This window comes from Sciurus vulgaris (assembly GCF_902686455.1).
Source record: "Sciurus vulgaris genome assembly, chromosome: 6".
In the NCBI taxonomy this organism is placed as follows: Eukaryota; Metazoa; Chordata; class Mammalia; order Rodentia; family Sciuridae; genus Sciurus; species Sciurus vulgaris.
In genome coordinates, this window is record NC_136466.1 from 142,408,646 (window position 1) to 142,432,390 (window position 23,745).

At 35.5% G+C, this 23,745-nt stretch overlaps 1 protein-coding gene across 4 annotated transcripts in view; it reads right to left on the bottom strand.

The window, feature by feature from the left end:
* The window catches only part of TTC23L (tetratricopeptide repeat domain 23 like), a 59,335-nt gene that overhangs the window by 3,957 nt on the left and 31,633 nt on the right, over positions 1-23,745 (bottom strand). For all 4 annotated transcript variants that reach the window (XM_079145762.1, XM_079145763.1, XM_079145760.1 and 1 more), the window contains exons 9-11: positions 21,106-21,233; positions 10,738-10,887; positions 8,735-8,817 (exon numbers count right to left, since the gene is read on the bottom strand). In XM_079145762.1, coding sequence (XP_079001888.1) covers positions 8,735-8,817; positions 10,738-10,887; positions 21,106-21,233 — 361 coding nt within the window. The remainder of the gene's footprint in view (positions 1-8,734; positions 8,818-10,737; positions 10,888-21,105; positions 21,234-23,745) is intronic.

The following is a 23,745-nucleotide window of genomic DNA, read 5'->3' on the forward strand; positions in this document are numbered from 1 at the left end:
AAGGCTCTTGAGTTTTCAGTTCTCTCTCTGCCAGTGCCTCACCTAGTCCTAGAAGTCTGATCTGGAAAAGCTGTTACTCCTGAACACCTGGATACTGAAGCAGATTGTTCCTCAATCATTCACACCAAGGTTTAGCCAAATTTTTTCTTTTTTAATTATGTAGATGCCATATTAGAATATTTACTAATAAGTGTTAGGAAAATAATATGAACACAGCAGCCTGGAAATGATCCAGGCTATGGAGAATAAATTTCACCACTTAGGTCTTACCCAAGACTGGATGACTGATATAAAACTTAATATAGCATCTATTTTGTTTCTCCTTGATGCAGCTCTCTGAAGATAATTACTCCAAATTCCTATTTCTACCCTATATTCCTTTGGCTTTCCTCCACAAGCTTTCCCACCCAGAAGAGGCTGTCTACTCTCTCACATTACCAAGATCACTAGTAGATTAATGGTCACTGGGGAGTCTTCCTGTTACCCTTCCTGTGAACAGAAAAGGATGGTCTTTCTTGCTCTATCTATTGGATTTTATAGCCTAAGACCCACCAAAAATTCTATCAAAATAACTTCTCTTATTAAATTAAGGAATCCAAATAGAAAAAGAAGTCAAATTATCTATTTGCTGATGACATGATCCTCTATCTAGAACCCAAAAACTCCACCAGAAGATTTCTAGAGCTGATAAATTTAACAGGATACAAAATCAACATTCATAAATCAGTAGCTTCCCTATACTATATCCCAATGTTGAATATGCTGAGAAATAAATCAGGAAAACTATCCCATTCACAATAATCTTTAAAAAAAATGTGGGAATAAAGCTAACCAAAAACGTGAAAGACCTCTACAATGGAAACTACGGAACACTGAAGAGAGAAATGAGAAGATGAAAGACCTCCCATGTTCTTGGTTAGGCAGAATTATTATTGTTAAAATGACAATATTACCAAAAGCACTCAGATTCAATGCATCAAAATACCAAAAGCATTCTTTGCATAAATAGGAAAAAAAAAAAAAAGATCCTTAAATACATTTGGAAGAATTAAAGAGCCAGAATAGCCAAACAATCCTGAGCAAGAAGAGTGATGCTAGAGGCATCATGATAACTGTTCTCAACTTGTACTATAATAACAACAGAGCTATAATAACAACACAGCACGGCACTGGCATCAAAATGACACGAAGATCAATGGGATAGAGAAGAAGGCAAACAAACCCAAACAGTTACAGCCATCTGATACTTGACAATAATGCCAAAAATATACATTGGAGAAAAGACAACCTTTTTAAAAAATGGTGGTGAGAAAACTGGAGAGCCATATGTAGAAGAATGAAACTTGATCCCTATCTCTCACCCTGCACAAAACTCAAATCAAAGTGGATCAAAGACTTGGGAATTAAACCAAGCAACTTCCGGAAGAAAACAGGGTTAACATATTGGTGCAGGCATCAACTTCCTTAAAACCCCTGAAGCTCAGGAAATAAAACCAAGAAGCATTAAGGGGGATGGCATTAAATTTAAAAGCTTTTGCATAGCAAAGGGATGGATTAAGAATGTGAACAGAGAGCCTACTGAGTGGGAGAAGATCTTTGCCAGCTACTCCTCTAAAAGAAGATTAATATCCAGAATATATAGAGAACTCAAAAAGCATAACAACAACAACAAAAACCAAATAACTCAACAAATAAGTGGGCAAAAGGACTAAACAGACATTTGTCAAAAGAAAAAATACAATAGCCAAGAAAAATATGAAAAATGTTTAACATTTCTGACAATCAGGGAAATGCAAATCAAAATTACATAAAGATTCCATCTCACTCCAATTATCAAAAATATAAATAGGGCTCAGGAGATAGCTCAGCTGGTAGAGTGCTTGCCTTGCAAGCACAAGGCCCTGAGTTCGATCCCCAGTACCACAATAAATAAATAAATAAATAAATAAAAAATGCTGCTGGTGGTTTTGGGAAAAAGGTACACTCATACATTGTTGGTATAACTACAAACTAGTACAACCACTTTGGAAAGCAGTATGGAGATCCCCCAAAGCACCAGGAATGAAACCAACATATGACCCAGTGTTTATCCCAAAGAACTAAAACCAGCATAATACAGTCACCTCAATATTTATAGCAGCACAATTCAAAATAGCCAAATGGAATCAGCCTAGATTCCCATCAGTAGATGAATGGATTAATAAATGTGGTATAAATACACAATGGAATTTTACTCAGACATAAAGAAGAATGAGATGATGGGCATTTACTGGTAAATGGATGAAACTGGAGAACATCACACTAAATGGAGTCAGCCAGACTCAGAAAATCAAGGGTTGGATGTTTTCTCTCATGTGCTGAAGCTAGAATGAACTAAGAAAAAAAAGTGTGTGGGGAGTCAGATCTCATAAGCATAGAGGGAAGTTCAGTGGAATAGAAAAAGGAGATTAAAGGGGGAAGGGAGAACAGGAAAAAGGAGGAGATGAGGAACGGATTTGACAAAATTATAATATGTACCTGTATAAATAAACCACAGTGAATTTCACCTTTGTGTGCATCTATAAAACACCAATTAAATAAATAAATAGAAGGAAGACTGATAGAGTAGAGGAAAGGGAATAGAAAGAAGGAGAGGGAAAGAGGAGGCACTGGGGACTGACATGGAGCAAATTAAATTCCATGCCTGTATGATTAAGTTGAAATGTACCCAACTATTATGTATAACTGTAATGCACTAATGAAAGTATTAAATAACAAAAAGAAAAAAAAATTTTCCATATACAGCTGATATTTGATAAGGACAAAAATGAAGTGGATGCTCCAAGCTTTCATGCTTACAATAAGTCTGGATGAAAAAAAAGATTTGTAAAAATAGCTAATATTTATTGAGTGTTTCCTATATACCACTAAGTGATTTATCTAATTTACTCCACATTATGTTTTCGTATTACAGATGCTATCTAAATCCTCATTAGAGAAAATTGAGACTTAGGAAAATTTCTCAAAAGCACATAGAAAGTGGTGAAGGCTGATTCAAACATAGACATAACTCTAAATTTAGTCTATGACCCTAACTTCTATATGCTTCTAACAATTAGACTATCCTGTAATGGATTATAAATCAGATTATTAATCAGATATTAGACAAACAGTAATCTCCAACATTCACCCTACCAGTAACAGCTCATGCTAATGTCAGTGATGATTTTCTACTTGCCATTACAATGGCTTCTTATTTGTCATCTTTCTCTCCACATCTGCAATCATCAGCATCATCTCTAATTAGCAAATACTATGTGCCAGGAATCTAAGCAGTTTTACTTATAATTACCTCAGTTACAACAATCCTGTAAAGTAAGTGTTACAGTTCCCATTTTATGGATGAGGAAACTAAGAGGTAAAGTGATTTTTCCAAGGTCACACAGCAAATAAATAACAGAGCTATGGTTATAATCCAGGCCATCAGTCCCTAATCCATTCTTTTATCACTACATTACACTGTCTTAATATTTGACACATATACCATACTCTTTAAAAATTCATCTTTTTTATTATCACAAATACAACACATATTTGTTATAAAAAATAAGAGAAATATATAACATAGAAGTTGAAAGTTCCTTATATTCAAATGTACCAGAGGTAACACTTTACTAACTACATATTTACATGTTTATGAGACATTCTATATAATGCTCACCAATGCATTTCCTGTTTTCATCCCTATCAGTATATCTGGAATATTTTTCTAAGACTCTTCAAAGCTCTATTTGATGCTTCTGAAAGATCATATTTCTTCTGATGGACATTTGAGTTTTTTCCACCATTTTATTATTATAAACAAATCTATAAGGAAGGCAGACACATACATACAAAAACATGCATGCATGCACACATATATACATGTATGTAAGGATTTCAAAAAACAGATTCTGAGCAGTATTTCAGAGTTACGGGACATGCACATTTAAACACCCTACGCGTTTTCCCGAATGTCCATCAGAAACCTGTTCCACAAATAAAAGACAAAGAGGGCTGATCTCACACTTTTGTCAAGTGGGTTTGTGTCACCTAGACCTCCTAGACATCCTCCAGGATGATCTTCTCTTGCCAATGTTACTTCATTTAATAACATTGCCACTCACCCAGTTGCCAACTAGAAACTTCAAAGCCACCTTTGATTCCTGCTTCCATTACACTTCGCATCTTATTGGTCCCAGGGTCTATCAAGCTTCTGAGTTGTTTCTCAATACATCCTTTACACATTTGCTTCTACTATGGCTTTAGATAATTAAGGGTCTCAATAGCTCTTGCTTGGACTATTGAATCTGCCTTCTAGTCGGTCTCCCTACTCCTCCCTACGTGCCATCTATCTTTCCCATTGCTGTCGGAGTTAATTGATCACATCCTGTCCTGTTCAAACTCTTTGAAAGTTGCCTTCTATCTACTAAATAAATTTTAAACTCCTTAATATAGCACACACAAGTTCTGTAACTGGCCCCAATCTTGCTTTCCAAGTTCATCTGCAGAATGTTCCTGCTCATGTGCCCAAAACTACAACCACACAGGCTCCTTGCTTGTCCTCAGAGATATCAAGTAGCTCCATGCCACCATGCTTTTTTCATGCTACTTGGAATGTTCACCTCTGACTTCTTTTCTACCTGTTGTACTATAACCTGCATTTCTTTGAAGTCCTGCACTCTGCCTGAAACCAATACAGTTTACATCTGTATGTCTAGCTTCACAATTTATTTCTTAAACATATTAAACATATTAAACATGTCTAGTTCTTAGAAGAATCTCATATATTAATGATTAAAACAAGTAAATTTGTGACTTGGGTAAAACTTAGACTAAATGACCTTGGAGTTTACTTCCAAATCTGAGATTTTCTATGCCTTTTCTACACACAAAAATCTTATTTGAGGCCCTTGAAACTATCTTTTAACCTTCAAATTAACCCCCATTTCAAGGGGCCAGTTCTGCCTTTACTTCTTGGGAGAGGCTTCAAAAGCCAAGAATTGGGGCTCCTGGCAATGAAAGTCCAGTGAGTGTTGTAACTGAGTTTCTGGAGGAGGTGGAGTAAATAGCACAGGAGAGTGCATTGGAAAACTAGCAGCATTCCAAGACATCTGGGATTCATTATTCCAGTGAGATGCTGAAGCAAAGAGAACAATTCTTGTACTGCCTTTTGACATCTGGGCTTTGGCAGCTGCTCCTATGGCTTTGCTCAGCAGTTCTTGAGGAATGAGATACGTGCTTGTTTCAGGGAAAGAAAAATGTTTAATTGATTCCACTTCTATTACAGAAGAGTTCTTCAAAAGACTCTTCTTTTCCCCTTTTATGGACTCTCTTAGTAGGTCCAGGTCTCAGTATCATTTATCAGAGATAAGAATTAGTCTCCAAGCATCTAAAAAACTCACACTACACCTGGGGTCTGAATTAGGATCCACCAATGTCTCCCAACTTCTTCTCCCTTGACTCTTGTCAAATCATGGATTTAACAAGAATGGAAAGGAAAAGTAATCTCAGGCTACTGGAAAAACAGATTCACTTCAGCTATCCTGCAGTTTCTCTTTTTAAATATAAGCTAACAGAATGAGACAAACATCATTACCCTATGTACATGTATGATTACACAAATGGTATGACTCTACTTCATGTACAACCAGAGAAACAAGTTGTACCCCATTTGTTTACAATGAATCAAAATAAATAAATTATTTTAAAAAATACAAGCTAAGTAGAACTTTTGCCCTAGTTTTGAGGAAATATGGATTTCTTCTCTGAAATTACCATTTTGTTCTTTCAGTTTCATTATTACTTCTTTCAAAGCACAAAATGTACTTTAGGCATATTCAGAGATTCAAATCCTCAAACACAAAACATAGGTCAGGGCTAACTTATCCCTGATTTCAAATATTTTGACCTACTGCCTTGAAAGTGAAAGTCAGTGTTCTATGAGGGGCAGGAAGAGTGTTTGCTAACATTTATTGAGCACGCACTCTAGTGGCACTATAGTGTGCATGTCAAAGACATGATTTTATGTAAAACTCACAAAATTCTTTATGGCTTGCTGATATCTGCATTTTACTGATGGAGAACCAAGGCTCAAGGATGTTAAGTGATTTGCCCAAGGTCACATACTTCCCATGTGGCAGTGGCAGGTCAAGATCACAGGTCTGACTCCAGTTGTGTATATTTCTTACCAATACTCTTAATATAAAATAATAATAGGGTGCTACTTAGAAGCCTCTTATTTAAACATTCTGACCTATTTATTATCTCTAGCACCTCAGAAAGAGAATTACTATTGTTATTGTTATTTTATTATGATGTCAACACTCATTGAGTATTTAAGACCTGCCAGGCCCTGTGCTAAGCACTGTAATATATGATTTCATTAACTCTGAAAACTCACTTGCTAAGGAAGGTACTATCATTCTACCAATGCATAACTAGGGGCTGACGGAGGCTGAGTAACTTCTCCTAGGTCAGAGGGCCAAGAGTTACAGCCTGAGTTTTGAGTCCAGACGGGCTGCTCTGCATGCAAGCTATACCACCTGCAGAGAGTGTATTCTGGAGTCAGAGAGACCTGTATTAAAATTCCAGCTCTGCCTCTTCCTGGGATAATTAACTCAAGTAAGTAAGTTCTCATTTCCTCATATGTAAAATGGGTTCTGGAGTCTTACCTGATGAATAGGTATGCCCATGTGTATACCCATCATCAAAATCTGAATACCTATTATATAGCAAAATAAGGGCAATTTTGAAATATGATCAACTTGGATTCAAATTTTACCGAATTCTTGACAGGATACACAAATATTCTGAGTCTCAGTTTCATCATAAGAGACCAAAAAGTACCTATCCAACAGTGTGGTTTATCAATAACAAATAGCATATATTAATACAAAACAATGTCAGAGAAATAGGAGGACTTTGATATTATAATCATTCATATTTTATGGTCCCTTATTAAGAAAATATGCTTTCATGACACTGACAGGTAGGGAAAAGCGCTCGCTGCATTGCCTTTTGGCTGGTCCTCTCTATACTCCTCTCCTACCTTTGACATTACAGAGGGAAGCTGGAGAACCTCATCCTCTGGTTAATGATTTTATAAAAAGGGAGACAGTCTTCTGTGGGTCCTGCCTTTCATGAGACTGACTGAAGTCGGTGCAGGGAGGGTGGGCTGAAAGCATTTCCTGCTCATCTTGTTCCCCTGGTGAGCCCACTGAGAAGGGATGGGTTGTAAGCCCCATGTAGTAAATGCAATCAGGGCCCTAACTCTCACCAAATAAGGATGTCCCGCTTTCTTCAAGGCTCTCAGAGAAAAGCACATGGCCTAAAGGACAGCATTTCCTTTAACCTTCAAGCCAGGGTACGTTTAGGCAAATTCCTTTACAGAATATCAAGGGTCCCTTCTATCAAATGGGAGCTTTCAAATACCCAATGGTTTACACTGGGCATTTTTAATGCTTAAATAAAATACTTTATGAATACTATCTATCTCCATTAGGGAGATAGGGAGTTAGTAAATACTCAACAAATTTTAATTCTCTTCTTTCTTAGAAGAGAACAGTTCAAGGTGAACATGTAGAGGTGAACAACATCAATGATATGCCACAGCTAAAGAATGGGGCAAGCCTGTGCAAAATAGGCTCTTCAGCTTACATCTAAACATTCAAGAAAAGAATATGAAGAGGTTCTCTCATCACTAACTTTGGAGATAAATTCCCAAAGAACATGCCATATATTTAGGAAAGTAGACTTTCAAGAAAAATAATTGACTTTGTATAAATCCATATCATATCTATCACACTACTTCAACAGAGACCTTAACTTGCAGGATTTGGCGATAATGCTTGGCATTGAAAGGGATATTGTAGCAGAAACCTAAAAAACTGTGTGTTTTTTGTTTGTTTACTTTTACTACTAGGAATTGAACCCAGAGGCACTTTACCATAGAGCTGCATCCCTAGCCCTTTTTATTTTTTGTCTTGAGACAAGGTTCTTGCTAAGTTTCTGAGGCTGACCTCAAACTTGTGATCCTCCTGCCTCAGCCTCCTAAATCACTGGGATTACAAGTGTGTAGCACTTTGCCTAGCTACAATACAGCATTCTAAGAGAATACAAGAAATCAGTTGTTTTTCCTCAGTATAGTATTTAGCTAAATCTATAGCAGAGGTATACTTTTGTCTTACTAGTAATAATGATAGAGGTGAATCACCACTATCTGGTTGTATGGTTTCAGTATTAGGTGTTCCCCCAAAGCTCAAGTGTGAGGTAATGCAAAACAGCTTAGAGGTGAAATGACTAGATTATCAAAACCTTCAGCTAATCAGAGCATTAATCCTGAGATAGGGATTAGCTGGGTGGTAACTGTAGGCATGTAGAATGGAGCTGAAGGAGCTGAGTCATTGGGACATACCTTTGGTTATATATTTTGTCATGGTGAGGAAAGTCTCTCTTCTTCTTGGTGGCTATGTGTTGACCTGCTTTCCTCTGCCACAATCTTCCACCACGATGTTCTGCCTTACCTCAAGCCCCAAGGAATGGAACTGGCTATCTATGAACTGGGAACTCTGAAACCATAAGCCCCCAATAAACTTCTCCTCCTTAAAATTGTTCTTGTCAGTTCTATTAGTCATAAGCAGGGCAGAAACGGACTGAAACACTGAACAGTAAGAGGCCTTTGATGACCTGGTTGATGCCCAGGGATGGAACTTACCTCTGCAGTTGGGTAAGGAGGCCCTTTGTCTCTTTGCTTTTATTATGCTCACTTCCATATACAAAAATTTGAATCATGAGGCACTGTATGTGAAGTGAGAAACATAATAGGTTAAAGCGAATAAGATAACAAGTATTTCAAATGCAGACTAAACTCAGAAGAGGACCAGTGGAACTGGAATGTCACAAGTTTACATTTTGAATGCCTATATTGCATGTCATTGGTTCCCTACCAAGTAGGAAAAGGAGTATGGATTGAAGCCTCTTTAGTTACCTCCTATCACACTCATACTGCATGCATGCTCCAGTTTACTTCACTGTCCTCTACCAAATGTGGCTGCAGAAAACCAAAGTAACAGTCCCAAACTGAGAGCATCCCTACTTAAAACATGGCTATAGTAGTGGTTTACATCAGAATTTTCCATATAGCTATAACTAAATGGATAGAAATTAAATGAAATGAGAGTTATGCATGCATCCCAAAGCTGCCTTGTTTTCTCGTGTTGCATAGCTTTTCTTTTAGGTAGTTTTTCACTTCAAATTTTATTGCTGAACTTTGTTTCTAGCCAACATGGAATGGTAGGGACCAGATTTACTCCATTACCTGAAGCAACCAAAAAAAAGAAAAAGTGGACAAAAATCCATGAATTTTAAAGATACCAGACATCAGGTAAAAAAAGATCATGATCCCTAAGAAAGGGAAAGCAAGTGTGGGGAACCCTCCGATTGTCCCAGATTACTGTTTTGACTGTGTCTAGACATAACACAGGGAAGGGGACCAAAGTGCACCAAACTCCCTGATAGAGCTGAGTCCCAGAAGACTTATCGGAGATACTGCATAGAAAAGGAACCATGGGCATCTACAGTGGTTCCCCTTAAGTAGTAAGCAAAGAACTAACTGGCACATTCCTCAAAGATAGGGGAAAATCATCTGAAGGGACAGGAGTCCTGCCTGGCACTTACTTAGGACCAGGTTAGTGTCTGTACTTACCAGATAAAACTGGAAAACCTCCTTGTTCATTAATCTTTGGGTTGAATACCCAATAGGCTTTTGCCTTAGTAATAAGGAATCATTATTAGCCCTTGACTAAATTGTGCTCCGGTCCCATCTAACAAATCTTAAAATTAAATGCAAGATATGAAATGATCAGACTGTTTCCAAGTAATTTAATGGAAACAACTTCATTCTAGATAATGAAGTTCAAGAATACTTGATTGTAGTAATGGCTTCACAGACGTAGACAGATGTCAGAATTGATCAGATTGTACACTTTAAAGATGTGCAGTTTACTGTATGTCAATTAAAATTAACCCATCACAAGATTATAACTTTTTAATATTTGTCTTTTCTATACCTTCTTATTCCCACTCTATTACATTTAACTTTGACGCCTTTTCTATGAAACCTAAACTGCCCCAAAGAAAGTCAGCAAAAATATCACTAGAAAACACATGTGTGACTCTCTTTATTCTACAGTCTGTCTGCCAAAAGGGTTTCCTTAAAGCTTTTAAATTTGGGGCTCTTTCTCCCTTTCTTTTTAGTCTCAAGAGCAATTTCCAAACCCCAAAACAGTACCTATTAGCACTTTCACAAGGTGTTCTTTTTCTCTGAATCTTCAAATGAGTTTCCTTTTCTCCCGTTATTTGATTTTCTGTTTACATTAACCCAAAATGAGATAAAAATTTGTCCAGACCTGAGGTTAACCAATGTAATGTGTGAACTGCCTGTGACTCCACCCTCTGCTCACTTGAGTGTCAGTTGATCTTTACAGACTTCTCTGACTTTGGGCAAAGGTAGGTGTTATGTAGAGGCATCCTTATCTATCTTACCAAGTCTCTAGCCTTTGTTCTATCAGCATTTTAATTGGTTATACACCCTGAAAGGGAAGGGAAGGGATGAGAATGGATATACACACATATATACATATATCGCTCTTCAGTTCTGCTGATAAGCTCAGGATAAAATGTAACAAACACATGCAAAATTCACCTTCCTTGGCTCACCTTCCTTAGCAGCTGAATTGCCTTTCTGAGCTCTCCATTGGCAAAGCAGATCCTGCCCAAGTTATAAAAAGTTTCTGCCACCTTTTTGCTACAGTCACCATAGCTAATGATCTGGGACTTCAGTGAAGCCTTTAGCAGTTTGTAAGCATCCTAGGGAATAAAATTAAAAAAAAAAAATCAACCTTGCAATTCAGAAAGAGCCTGCTGGTTCTATGCCATGAACTCCATGAAGGAGACATTCTATCCTACAGTGACAAGACCCACCAGGACCAGTCAGTTATGATGTGTCACCTAAACAATTTGTACCTATGAGTTAAAGTTCTAAGCTCAAAACTAAAAGTAGTTAATCATAGGTGTAATAGTATTTAATTTTCATGGCGATTCAATGTGATAGAAACTATTCTTACACTCATTTTACAGATGAAGGAATGAGGACTAATAAACGCTAATGAGGACTAATAAAAGATTCGTGCCCAAGATCACATCAAACACCATGCAGTCTGAATTCTGAACTCCACAGCACTCATTCTTTCCTTTTTTTCTTTAAAGAAATTTCAGACATTTAGATAAGTTAAAAAATAATAGGTTGAGTACTCATGAAACTTTCACCTAGATTCATAAATGATCACCATTTCTCCACATTTGCTTTATTGTGCTCTTTTTCTCTCAAATACACACAAACACATAAACACACACACAGGTGAATATATACATATATACACATATTTTTGTTGAAAATAAGTTGTCATCAAGATACTTTCCCCATAAATACTTAAGCAATGTCTTCCTAGAACATTCTCCTATTTAACTACAATAACACTATCATTCAATAAATTTTACATTGATACCATACTATTAGCTTAATATATACACTCCAGTGCAAATTTTCCAATTGTCCCAATAACTTTTTAAAATCTACTAATTAATCAAGAATCTTATATTGCATCTAGTTTTCATAATTCCCATAGACTTCTGCAATTTTTATATTTTACAATATTGATACTTTTTTAAAAAATATTTTAAACTTTTATTTTAGAATAATTCTAGATTTATACATGTTGCAAAGATAGTAAAGAGATTTCCTGTATCCTCACCACTCAGTTTCCCTTAATGTTAACATCTTACATAACAAAGGTACATATGTCAAAACTCAAAAATTCACACTGGTACATTGTGATTAATTAAACTTCCTATTTTATTTGGATTGCACCAGTTTTTCCACCAAGGTAATTTTTTTTTATTGTAAACAAATGGGATACATGTTGTTTCTCTGTTTGTACATGGCATAAAGGCATACCATTGGTGTAATCATAAATTTACATGGGGTAATGTTGTTTGATTCATTCTGTTATTTTTTCCCTTCCCCCCCCTCCCACCCCTCTTTTCCCTCTATACAGTTCTTCCTTCCTCCATTCTTGCCCCCCTCCCTAACCCTAACTCTAACCCTAACACTAACCCTTCCCTCCCCCCTTTATGTATCCTCATCCACTTATTAGCGATATCATTCGTCCTTTGGTTTTTTGAGATTGGCTTATCTCACTTAGCATGATATTCTCCAATTTCATCCATTTGCCTGCAAATGCCATAATTTTATCATTCTTCATGGCTGAGTAATATTCCATTGTATATATATACCACAGTTTCTTTATCCACTCATCAATTGAAGGGCATCTAGGTTGGTTCCACAATCTGGCTATTGTGAATTGAGCAGCTATGAACATTGATGTGGCTGTATCCCTGTAGTATGCTGATTTTAAGTCCTTTGGGTATAGGCCAAGGAGTGGGATAGCTGGGTCAAATGGTGGGTCCATTCCAAGTTTTCTAAGGAATCTCCACACTGCTTTCCAGAGTGGCTGCACTAATTTGCAACCCCACCAGCAATGTATGAGTGTACCTTTCTCCCCACATCCTCGCCAACACCTGTTGTTGCTTGTATTCTTGATAATCACCATTCTAATTGGGGTGAGATGGAATCTTAGTGTGGTTTTGATTTGCATTTCTCTTACTACTAGAGATGTTGAACATTTTTCCATATGTTTGTTGATTGCTTGTAGATCTTCTTCTGTGAAGTGTCTATTCATTTCCTTAGCCCATTTGTTGATTGGATTATTTGCATTCTTGGTGTAGAGTTTTTTGAGTTCTTTATAGATTCTGGAGATTAGTGCTCTATCTGAAGTATGATTGGTAAAGATTTTCTCCCACTCTGTAGACTCTTTCTTTGCATTGCTGATAGTTTCCTTTGCTGAGAGAAAGCTTTTTAGTTTGAATCTATCCCAGTTATTGAGTCTCGCTTTTATTTCTTGTGCTATGGGAGTCCTGTTGAGGAAGTCTGGTCCTAAGCTGACGTGTTGAAGATCTGGACCTACTTTTTCTTCTATAATTTGCAGGGTCTCTGGTCTGATTCCAAGGTCCTTAATCCATTTTGAGTTTAGTTTTGTGCATGGTGAGAGATATGGGTTTAGTTTCATTCTGTTGCATATGGATTTCCAATTCTCCCAGCACCATTTGTTGAAGAGGCTATCTTTTCTCCATTGCATATTTTTGGCCCCTTTGTCTAGTATGAGAAAATTGTATTTATTTGGGTTTGTGTCCGTGTCCTCTATTCTGTACCATTGATCTACCTTTCTATTTTGGTACCAATACCATGCCGTTTTTGTTACTATTGCTTTGTAGTAGAGTTGAAGATCTGGTATTGCGATACCTCCTGTTTCACTCTTCCTGCTAAGGATTGCTTTAGCTATTCTGGGTTTCTTATTCTTCCAGATGAATTTCATAATTGCTTGCTCTATTTCTGTAAGGTACATCATTGAGATTTTAATTGGAATTCCACTGAATCTGTATAGCACTTTAGGTAGTATGGCCATTTTGACAATATTAATTCTTCCTATCCAAGAACATGGGAGATCTTTCCATCTTCTTAGGTTTTCTTTAATTTCTTTCTTTAGTGTACTGTAGTTCTCATTGTAGAGGTCTTTCACCTCTTTTGTGAGATTGATTCCCAAGTATTTTATTTTTTTTCGAGGCTATTGTGAATGGGGTAGTTTTCCTGATTATTCTTTCCAAAGATTCATCACTTATATATAAAAATGCATTAGATTTATGTGCATTGATCTTATATCCCGCTACTTTACTGAATTAACTTATGAGTTCCAAAAGTTTTCTGCTGGAATTTCCTGGTTCCTCTAAGTATATAATCATATCATCAGCAAATAGGGATAGTTTGAGTTCTTCTTTTCCTATTCGTATCCCTTTAATTTCTTTGGTCTGTCTAATTGCTCTGGCTAGAGTTTCAAGGTCGATATTGAATAGAAGTGGTGCAAGAGGGCATCCCTGCCTTGTTCCAGTTTTTAGGGGGAATGCTTTCAGTTTTTCACCATTTAGAATGATATTAGCCATGGGCTTAGCATAGATGGCCTTTACAATGTTAAGGAATGATCCCACTATCCCTATTTTTTCTAGTGTTTTGAGCATGAAGGGATGCTGTATTTTATCAAATGCTTTTTCTGCATCGATTGAAATAATCATGTGATTCTTGACTTTAAGTCTATTGATATGGTGAATTACATTTATTGATGTCCTGATGTTGAACCAACCTTGCATCCCTGGGATGAAACCCACTTGATCATGGTGCACTATCTTTTTAATATGTTTTTGTATGCGATTTGCTAAAATTTTGTTGAGAATTTTTGCGTCAATGTTCATTAAGGATATTGGTGTGAAATTTTCTTTCCTCGATGTGTCTCTGTCTGGTTTAGGTATCAGGGTGATATTTGCTTCATAGAATGAGTTTGGGAGGGTTCCCTCCTCTTCTATTTTATGGAATACTTTGAGACGTATTGGAATGAGCTCTTCTTTAAAGGTTTTGTAGAACTCGGCTGAGAACCCATCTGATCCTGGACTTTTCTTTGTTGGTAGGCTTTTGATGACCTCTTCTATTTCATTATTTGAAATTGGTCCATTTAAATTGTGTATGTCCTCCTCGTTCAGTTTAGGCAATTCATATGTCTCTAGAAACCTGTCGGTGTCTTCAAAATTTTCTATTTTGTTGGAGTATAGATTTTCAAAATAGCTTCTAATTATGTTTTGTATTTCAATCGTGTCTGTTGTGATATTTCCTTGTTCATTCCGAATTTTAGTGATTTGGGTTTTCTCTCGTCTTCTCTTTGTTAGTGTGGCTAAAGGTTTATCAATTTTGTTTATTTTTTCAAAGAACCAACTATTTATTTTGTCAATTTTTTGTATTGTTTCTTTTGTTTCAATTTCGTTGATTTCAGCTCTGAGTTTAACTATTTCCTGTCTTCTACTACTTTTGGTGCTGGTCTGTTCTTTTTCTAGGGCTTTGAGCTGTAGTGTTAGGTTGTTTATTTGTTGAGTTTTATTTCTTTTATTAAATGCGCTCCGTGAAATAAATTTTCCTCTAAGTACTGCTTTCATAGTGTCCCAGAGATTTTGATATGATGTTTCTTTGTTCTCATTTACCTCTAAGAATTTTTTAATTTCCTTCCTAGTATCTTCTGTTATCCATTCATCATATAATAGCATATTGTTCAATCTCCAGGAATAGTTTCTGTTTTTTACTCTTTCATTTATTTCTAACTTCAATCCATTATGATCTGATAGAATACAAGGTAGTGTCTCTATCCTCTTGTATTTGCTAACATTAGCTTTGTGGCATAATATATGGTCTATTTTAGAGAAGGATCTGTGTGCTGCTGAGAAGAAAGTGTATTCACTCTTGGTTGGATGGTATATTTTATAAATGTCCATTAAGTCTAAATTATTGATTGTTATTGAGATCTATGGTTTCTTTGTTCAATTTTTGTTTGGAGGATCTGTCCAGTGGTGAGAGAGGTGTGTTAAAATCACCTAGTATTATTGTGTTATGGTCTATTTGGTTTCTGAAATTGAGAAGGATTTGTTTGACATACATGGATGAGCCACTGTTTGGGGCATAGATGTTTATGATTGTTATATCTTGCTGATTTATACTTCCCTTAAGCAGTATGAAATGTCCTTCTTTATCCCTTCTGACTAACTTTGGCTTGAAGTCCACACTATCTGAAATGAGGATGGATACTCCAGCTTTTTTGCTGAGTCCATGTGCATGGTATGTTTTTCCCCATCCTTTCAACTTTAGTCTATGAGTATCTTTTTTTATGAGGTGAGTCTCTTGCAGGCAACATATTGTTGGATCTTTCTTTTTAATCCAATCTGCCAGTTTATGTCTTTTGATTGATGAATTCAGGCCATTAACATTCAGGGTTATTATTGAGATATGATTTGGTTTCCCGGTCGTTTGGTTCATTTTTAAAATTTTATTTATTTATTTATTTATTTGACACGACTTGGTTCCTCCTTTATTTGACAATTCCTTTAGGATAATTCCTCCCTTTGCTGATTTGCTTCTTTGTTTTTCATCTCTTCCTCATGGAATATTTTGCTGAGAATGTTCTGTAATGCTGGCTGGTGTAAGTGTTTTGAGTTCCAGTGTATCCTGGAGAGTAATGTTCTATCTGAGGTGCAGGTGGTAAAGATTTTCTCCCATTCTATAGGCTCTCTGTTCACAATCTCCATCGTTTCCTTTGCTGTGAAGAAAAGCTTTAGTTTGATACCATCCCATTTATTGATACTTGATTTTACTTGTACTTTAGGAGTCTTACTGAGGAAGTCAGTTCCTAAGCCAACATGGTGAAGAGTTGGGCCTACTTTTTCTAGTAGGCAGAGTCTCTGGACTAATGCCTATGACCTTTATACACTTTATGTTGAGTGTTGTGCCAGGTGAGAGATAGAGATTCAATTTTATTCTACTATATGGACTTCCAGTTTTCCCAGCCATTAGCTGAAGAGGCTACCTTTCTTCCAATGCAGGTTTATGGTGCCTTTGCCTAGCATGAGATAACTATATTTATGTGGGTATGACACTGTGTCTTCTATTCTGTTCCATTGTCCTCATGTCTATTTTTATGCCAAAACCATGCCATTTTAGTTACTATAGCTCTGTAGTATAATTTAAGTTCTGGTATTGTGATGCTTCCTGCTTTGCTTTTTTCACTGAGGATTGCTTTGGTTATTCTGGGCCTCTTATTTTTCCAAATGAATTTCATGACTGTTTTTTCTATTTCTATGAAGAATGTCATTGGAATTTTAGTTGGAATTGCATTAAATCTGTACACTGCTTTTAGTAGTATGGCCATTTTGAAAATATTAATTCTGTCTATGCAAGAACATAGGAGATCTTGCCATTTTCTGAGCTTCTGCTTCAGTTTATTTCTTTAGAGTTCTGTAGTTTTCATTGTAGAGGTATTTCACCTTTTTGTTAGACTGATTCCCAAATATTTTGTTTTTGAGGCTAGTGTGACCGGGATAGTTTTCCTGATTTCTCTTTCAGCTGACTCATCATTGGTGTTTAGGAATGCAACTGATTTATACGTGTTAATTTTATATCCTGCTACTTTGCTGACTTCATTTTTGAGTTCTAGATGCTTTCTGGAGGAGTTTTTTTGGGTCTACTAAATATAGAATCATGTTGTTAGCAAATAGGGATAATTTGAGCTCTTCTTTTTCTATTCATATCCCTTTCTTTTGTCTAAGAGCTAGTATCATCTTGATAGCAAAACCTGACAAAGACACATCAAGGAAAGAAAACTTCAGATCAATATACCTGATGAACATTGATGCAAAAATTCTTAACTCCTGGAACATCAGATACAAAATCATATTAAAAAGACAGTGCACCATGATCAATAGGGGTTCATTCCAGAGACACAAGGCTGGTTCAACATACAGAAATCAATAAATGTAATTCATCACGTCAATAGATTTAAAGACAAGAATCACATGATTATCTCAATAGATGAAGAAAAAGCATTTGACAAAATTCAGCATCCACTCATGCTCAGAACTCTAGAAAAACTAGGGATACTAAGAACATACCTCAACATTGTAAAAACTATATATGCTAAGCCCAAGGCCAACATCATTCTAAATGAAGGAAAACTGAAAGTATTCCCTCTAAAAACTGGACAAGACAAGAATGCCCTCTTTTACCACTCATATTCAACATAGTCCTTAAAACCCTAGCCAGAACAATTAGTGCTCTTAACTAATTAAAACACAACAAAAAAATTCAGTATACCTTAGAAAATATTTGTCATCTTGCTTGTATGTATTTGCCTTCCAATGTGCTTTCTTTAGAGAGGATAAAGAGGTTTAGTTTTCATTGTACCTTCAAGAATCGTACATTGCACTGCCTATATTATTTCTATTTTGGCATGTATAAATAGAGTATTTCTTCACAACTAAGTTGAAAATGTAAGCATTATCCTCTATATGCTGAACAACTATTTATTTATTTTTCCTGTTCATTTTTTTAATTTATTTTTATTGTAAACAAATGGGATACATGTTGTTTCTGTTTGTACATGGAGTAACAGCATACCATTTGCAGAATCATACATTTACATAGGGTAATGATGTTTGATTCATTCTGTTATTTTTTCCTTCCCCCCCACCCCTCCCACTCCTCTTTTCCCTCTATACAGTCCCTCCTTCCTCCATTCTTGCCACCTCCCACCCCCCATTATGTGTCATCATCCACTTATCAGAGAGATCATTCGTCTTTTGGATTTTTGAGATTGGCTTATCTCACTTAGCATGATATTCTCCAATTTCATCCATTTGCCTGCAAATGCCATAATTTTATCATTCTTTATGGGTGAGTAATATTCCATTGTATATATATACCACAATTTCTTTATCCATTCATCAATTGAAGGATATCTAGGTTGGTTCCACAATCTGGCTATTGTGAATTGAGCAGCTATGAACATTGATGTGGCTGTATCTCTGTAGTATGCTGATTTTAAGTCCTTTGGATACAGGCCGAGGAGTGGGATAGCTGGGTCAAATGGTGTGAACGACTATTTTTAAAAAGCTTCAATTGTTGCTTTCCAGTAAACACTGTCAATAATCTAGGAATCTCATTGGTTTATAATCTTTACATTTTTTTCTTTTTTAATAATCTATGTATTCTTAGAGTAAGAAAACATGCATTTATAATTTCATTCTTTTTTTCAACATACAAATATTTCACCTTTGTTAAATTTATTAAATTCTAAGTATTTCATTGTTTTTGATGTTATTGTAAATGAGATTATTTTCTTAATTCCTTTTCAGATTATTATTAGTATACAAATATACATCTGATTTCTGTATGTTTGTCTCAGACAACTTGGCTGAACTTCATTTCTAAAATTTTTGTGTGTGTGTGTGTGTGTGTGTGTAATCTTTAGGGTTTTTTAAAAATATAACACTATATAATTCTGCAAACAAAAACTCTACTTTTTCCTTTCCAATTTGAATTTTTTTTGTTTGTTTGTTTCTTTTTCTTGTCTAATTGCTTTGGCTAGTACTTTTAGTACAAAATTGAAAAGAAGTGGTAAAAGCAGATATCCTTATTTTGTTCCCAATTTTAGAGCAAAAGTTTTCACTTATTCACCACTTAGTATGATATCAGCTGCAGGCCTTTCACACATGGCCTTTACTGAGATAATTTCCATTTATTTATAGTTTGTTGACTAATTTATCATAAAAAGTTAATGAATTTTGTCAAAATTTTTTCTTCACTTTTGTGATGATCATATAATTTTTATCCTTGTTAAGTTGGTGTATTACATTGACTGATTTTTGGATGTTAATCTTTATAACAACATCATCTGATTTGCATGTATGTGGTCAAAGGAAAAAGTACATGCTCTCTTTTTGTTGTTGTTGTTTTGTTTTGTTGTGATAATGAGGATTAAACTCAGGGCATCATGCATGCTGGAAAATCACTCTACCACCGAGTTATACCCTCAGTTCCTTTTACTTTATTTTGAGACAGGATCTTTCTAAGTTGCCTAGGCTGGCCTCAAACCCATCATGTTTCTGTTTCAGCCTTCCAAGTCACTGAGATTATAGGCATGAGCCACCATGCCCAGAGAACATACAGTAGGTACCTCTCTTTTCTCTTTGCATGTTTCATTTTGATGATTTCTGAAAGATAATGGTTCTAGCCAAATGGAGACTTTATTTTAAATCATTGGTAACTTAAACCTCTATTTACCAAGGAAAAAACTATATTCCATGGGAACACAATTCCCAAATCATCTGACTTTCTATTTTGTTCCTTGAAAACAGGCATATAGCCACATATCAGGTTTGGAGGTGAGGGAAAGTGTTCCTTTTAAAAATATAAAATGTGCTCTAACTATCAGCAATTAAATTAATTTATTGTTGAGCACCTGCCAAGTTCTAGATACTTTCAGGCAATGGGTATACTGTAGTTAATGAGAGAAAATTTCCTACCCTCATGGAATTTGCTTTCTAGTGGTAAAGATGACTGCTCATAATCCTGAATATGTTTTAGATTCAAGAGCCACCTTTTATGTTTTTGTTCAGGGGCTTGGTTTACTAGGAAGCATTTGATTAGAAGCAGAAGACCTTCAGGAATTGATACTGGCATTTTAACAAAAACAAGTCAAAACAGTCATCTCACCAGAACATAACAAATACAACCTCTGCAATTCTGACAAAGTGCTTTCTCTCTTTGAGAGTAAAATTAAATATGAGCTCAATCAATGGCACTGGTATCACATGATAATCTTCTGACTCAACAGAAAATACGACCACAAAAATTGCAAATTACAGTAAGATTTCTCTTTAACAAGCAACAGTTAAAATAGGAAAAAAATAAAATGTCATCATTTATTTAAAAATATTACAATGTGATAGAAGTTTTCTTCCTTCCTAGAAATAAATTCTTACTTTTCATATACCTGTAACCTTTTAAATTTGACCATGTCAAATCTAACCATTTTCTCACTTGCCCAAGGAAGTATAAAATTGGTTTGGTCAAAGCAAAGTTATGTGGGATCTCATTACAGACAAAGGTATTCACTAAGTTTTTGCTATACTGAATACAAAAGCTCAGGTCATAAGTTTTCAAGCAATAGCTGAGGCTCATGGGATTTACAAATAAAAAGCCAGCAGTCCAAAGAATATTCTATAACCTTTTTAAATGTGAAAACAAAATTGTGGCTAATAAGTGCTGAGGTCAGGCTGAGAGGGAAATACCACAATGAAAGAAAATGTTGGCAGCCATATCCAAAGGTAGAAGTCAATTATGACTTAAAATATTAAATTTATAAAGTTGGAGCTTATATATGTTCTGGATTTGAAGGACATTTTGTGTCAAGATACAAGAAAAATACTAATATCCCAAGTACTGCCAGCTGTTATGTTTTATTCCTTGTTTGAATTGAGATGAAAAAAGCTGTCCAGATATAATAAATAAACTAACAATTATGTTTATGAGTTGATTATGTTTACCTGTTTATCCCCATTTTCAACAAGCCATTTGCAAAATTCTTCAATGGTGGTCAATGTTTCATAATCCTCTGAGCCCAGTGTTGCTTGATATGCACTGATACTTTTTATAAAATATGTCTCAACAGCATCTGGAAAAAATGGAAACAAGTGCTAGCCTTCAAAAGTGTCTATCAGTTTTGATACAATCAACATTTTTATGTTTAAAGTTCATGCCTGCTTTCATCTCAGGTCTCACCACAGACCCTTAAAAAGACCCTGATGCCATGATTTGATGGCTTCAGATGATTTTCATGAATTTAATGTAGAAAAAGAAAGTTCTACCTGAATATTCTTATTATCCTAAGAACTAAAATAGCTACCACATGAAACTTTCAAGTGTACTGAAAGACAATATTTTTAACTAAAACTCTGACACAGAGATCACTATTTATTGAGGGTTTCTGGTTTGTGTGGGGTGGTGGTATGTAGAGAGAGTGAGTTATAATTTTAAAGTACTTTAAGTATACAGTTGTTACTAAAATTTATTTTTGACATTGTCTTTTATCCAAAATATAATAGATGTTTATGCAATTGATCTAGAAAATGTAGAGAAACATGGGAAATATTTGCCAATACAACATTGTCTTGATTACTGTAGCTTTGTAGTTAAGTTTTGAAGTCAGGGAGTGTCAGTCCTCCAGTGGTCAGCATTACGTGATTATTCTGGGTCTTTGCCTCTTCATATGAACTTCACAATATTTGCAATATTCACAAAATAATTTGCTGGGATTTTGAATGGTGTTGAGTTGAATCTGTAGGTCACACTGGGAATAACTGACATCTTGGCAACCTTAAGTGTTCTTATCCATGAACATGAAATATCTGTTCATTTAATTCTTAGATTTCTTTCATTGGATTTTATAATTCTCATGTATTTTGTACATATTTTGTTAGATTTTGTACCTAATTATTTTATTTTTCAGGATGTGAATGTAAATGGTGTTATGTTTTTAATTTCAAATTTCACTTGTTCATTACTGATAAATAGAATAGGAATTGAAATTTGTACATTAAACTAAGAGAGTGTATGTACTTTCTATAATTATTCGTTCTAGGTCTATTGTTGCTGATTCTTCCAGATTTTCTAACTAGGCAATCATGTCATTTGCAAACAAAACAGTTTTATTTATTCCTTATTAAAGATACTTCTTTTATTTCCTTTATTATCTTGTTGCATTAGCTAGGACTTCTAGTGTGATGTAACAAAGGAGTAGTGAGAGGGTATATCCTTGTCTTGTTCCCAATTTTACTGAAAAAGCTTCCAGTTTTTCTCCATTAAGAATAAAGGTGTGGGCTGGGGATATAGCTCAGCTGGTAGAGTGCCTGCCTCACATGCACAAGGCCCTGGGTTCAGTTCCCAGCACCACACACACACACACACACACACACACACACACACACACACACACAAAAGGAATGTTAGCTATAGGGTTTTTGTAGATGTTTGTATTGGTCTTTTTTCATTGCTGTAATGTAACGTCTGAGGCTGGGTACTTTGAAAAGAAAAGAGGTTTATTTAGCTCTCAGTTTTGAAGTCCAAACAACATGGCACTGGCTCTGACATAGGTCCTCTGACTCCATGACATCATGGTGGGAAGAGAGAGGGAGAGATAGAAAGTCAGAGAGCAGGGAAGGGCCAGTCCCTGATCTTTTATAACAACCCTCTTGTGAGGACTAACCAGAGTCCCAAAATAACTAATTTCTTCCAAGAGCAATGCCCACCATGATCTAATGACATCACAGTAGGTCCCATTATTGATTTTAGATCTTTTTCTTTTCAATTAATTCAATGCTATAAATTTTATTTTAAGCACCACTTTTGTTGCATTCCACAAATTTTGATGATGTTCCCATTCAAAAAAAATTAACTCAAAGTATTTTAAAATTTCTCTTGTGATTTCTTCTTTGACCTATCCATTACTTAGAAATCTTTTGTTTATTCTCCAAATATCTGGGGTAGTTTTCATTTTCTGTTATTAATTCCATTGTGGTCTGAGAATAGAGATTGTTATGATTTAAATTTATTAAGACCCAGAATGTGGTCTATGTTGATGAATGCTTCATGGAGGCTTGAAAATGATGTGTATTCTGCTGTTTTTTGGATGCAGTCAATAAATGTCAATTATATAAAGTTGACTGATGATGTCATTGAGTGTAATTATTGCTCCTACTGATATTTTTTGTCAGCTGGATCTTTCATTTCTACACTTGATCTTGGCCGAAAGGCCAAGAAGCAATGCATCTGTCCATTTCTGATAGAAGGGCATGGAAGTCTCTAACTATAATAGTGAAATCATCTATTTCTCCTTGTCAGTTTTATCAGGTTTGTCTTGTGTATTTTGACATTCTGATGTTAGCTACCTACATGTCAAGGATTGTCTTCTTGGAGAACTGGCCCCATTATTTTTATATAATGTCCCTGATAGCTTTCCTTATTCTAAATCTGCTCTTTCTGATACTAATACAGCCATTTTTACCTTATTTTGATTAATGCTAACAAAGAATATATCTCTTTATCAATTTGCTTTAAATTTATTGTTTTAATCTATGTAAAGTGTGTTTCTTAGAGAAAACATATATTTGGGTCTTGCCTTTGACTGA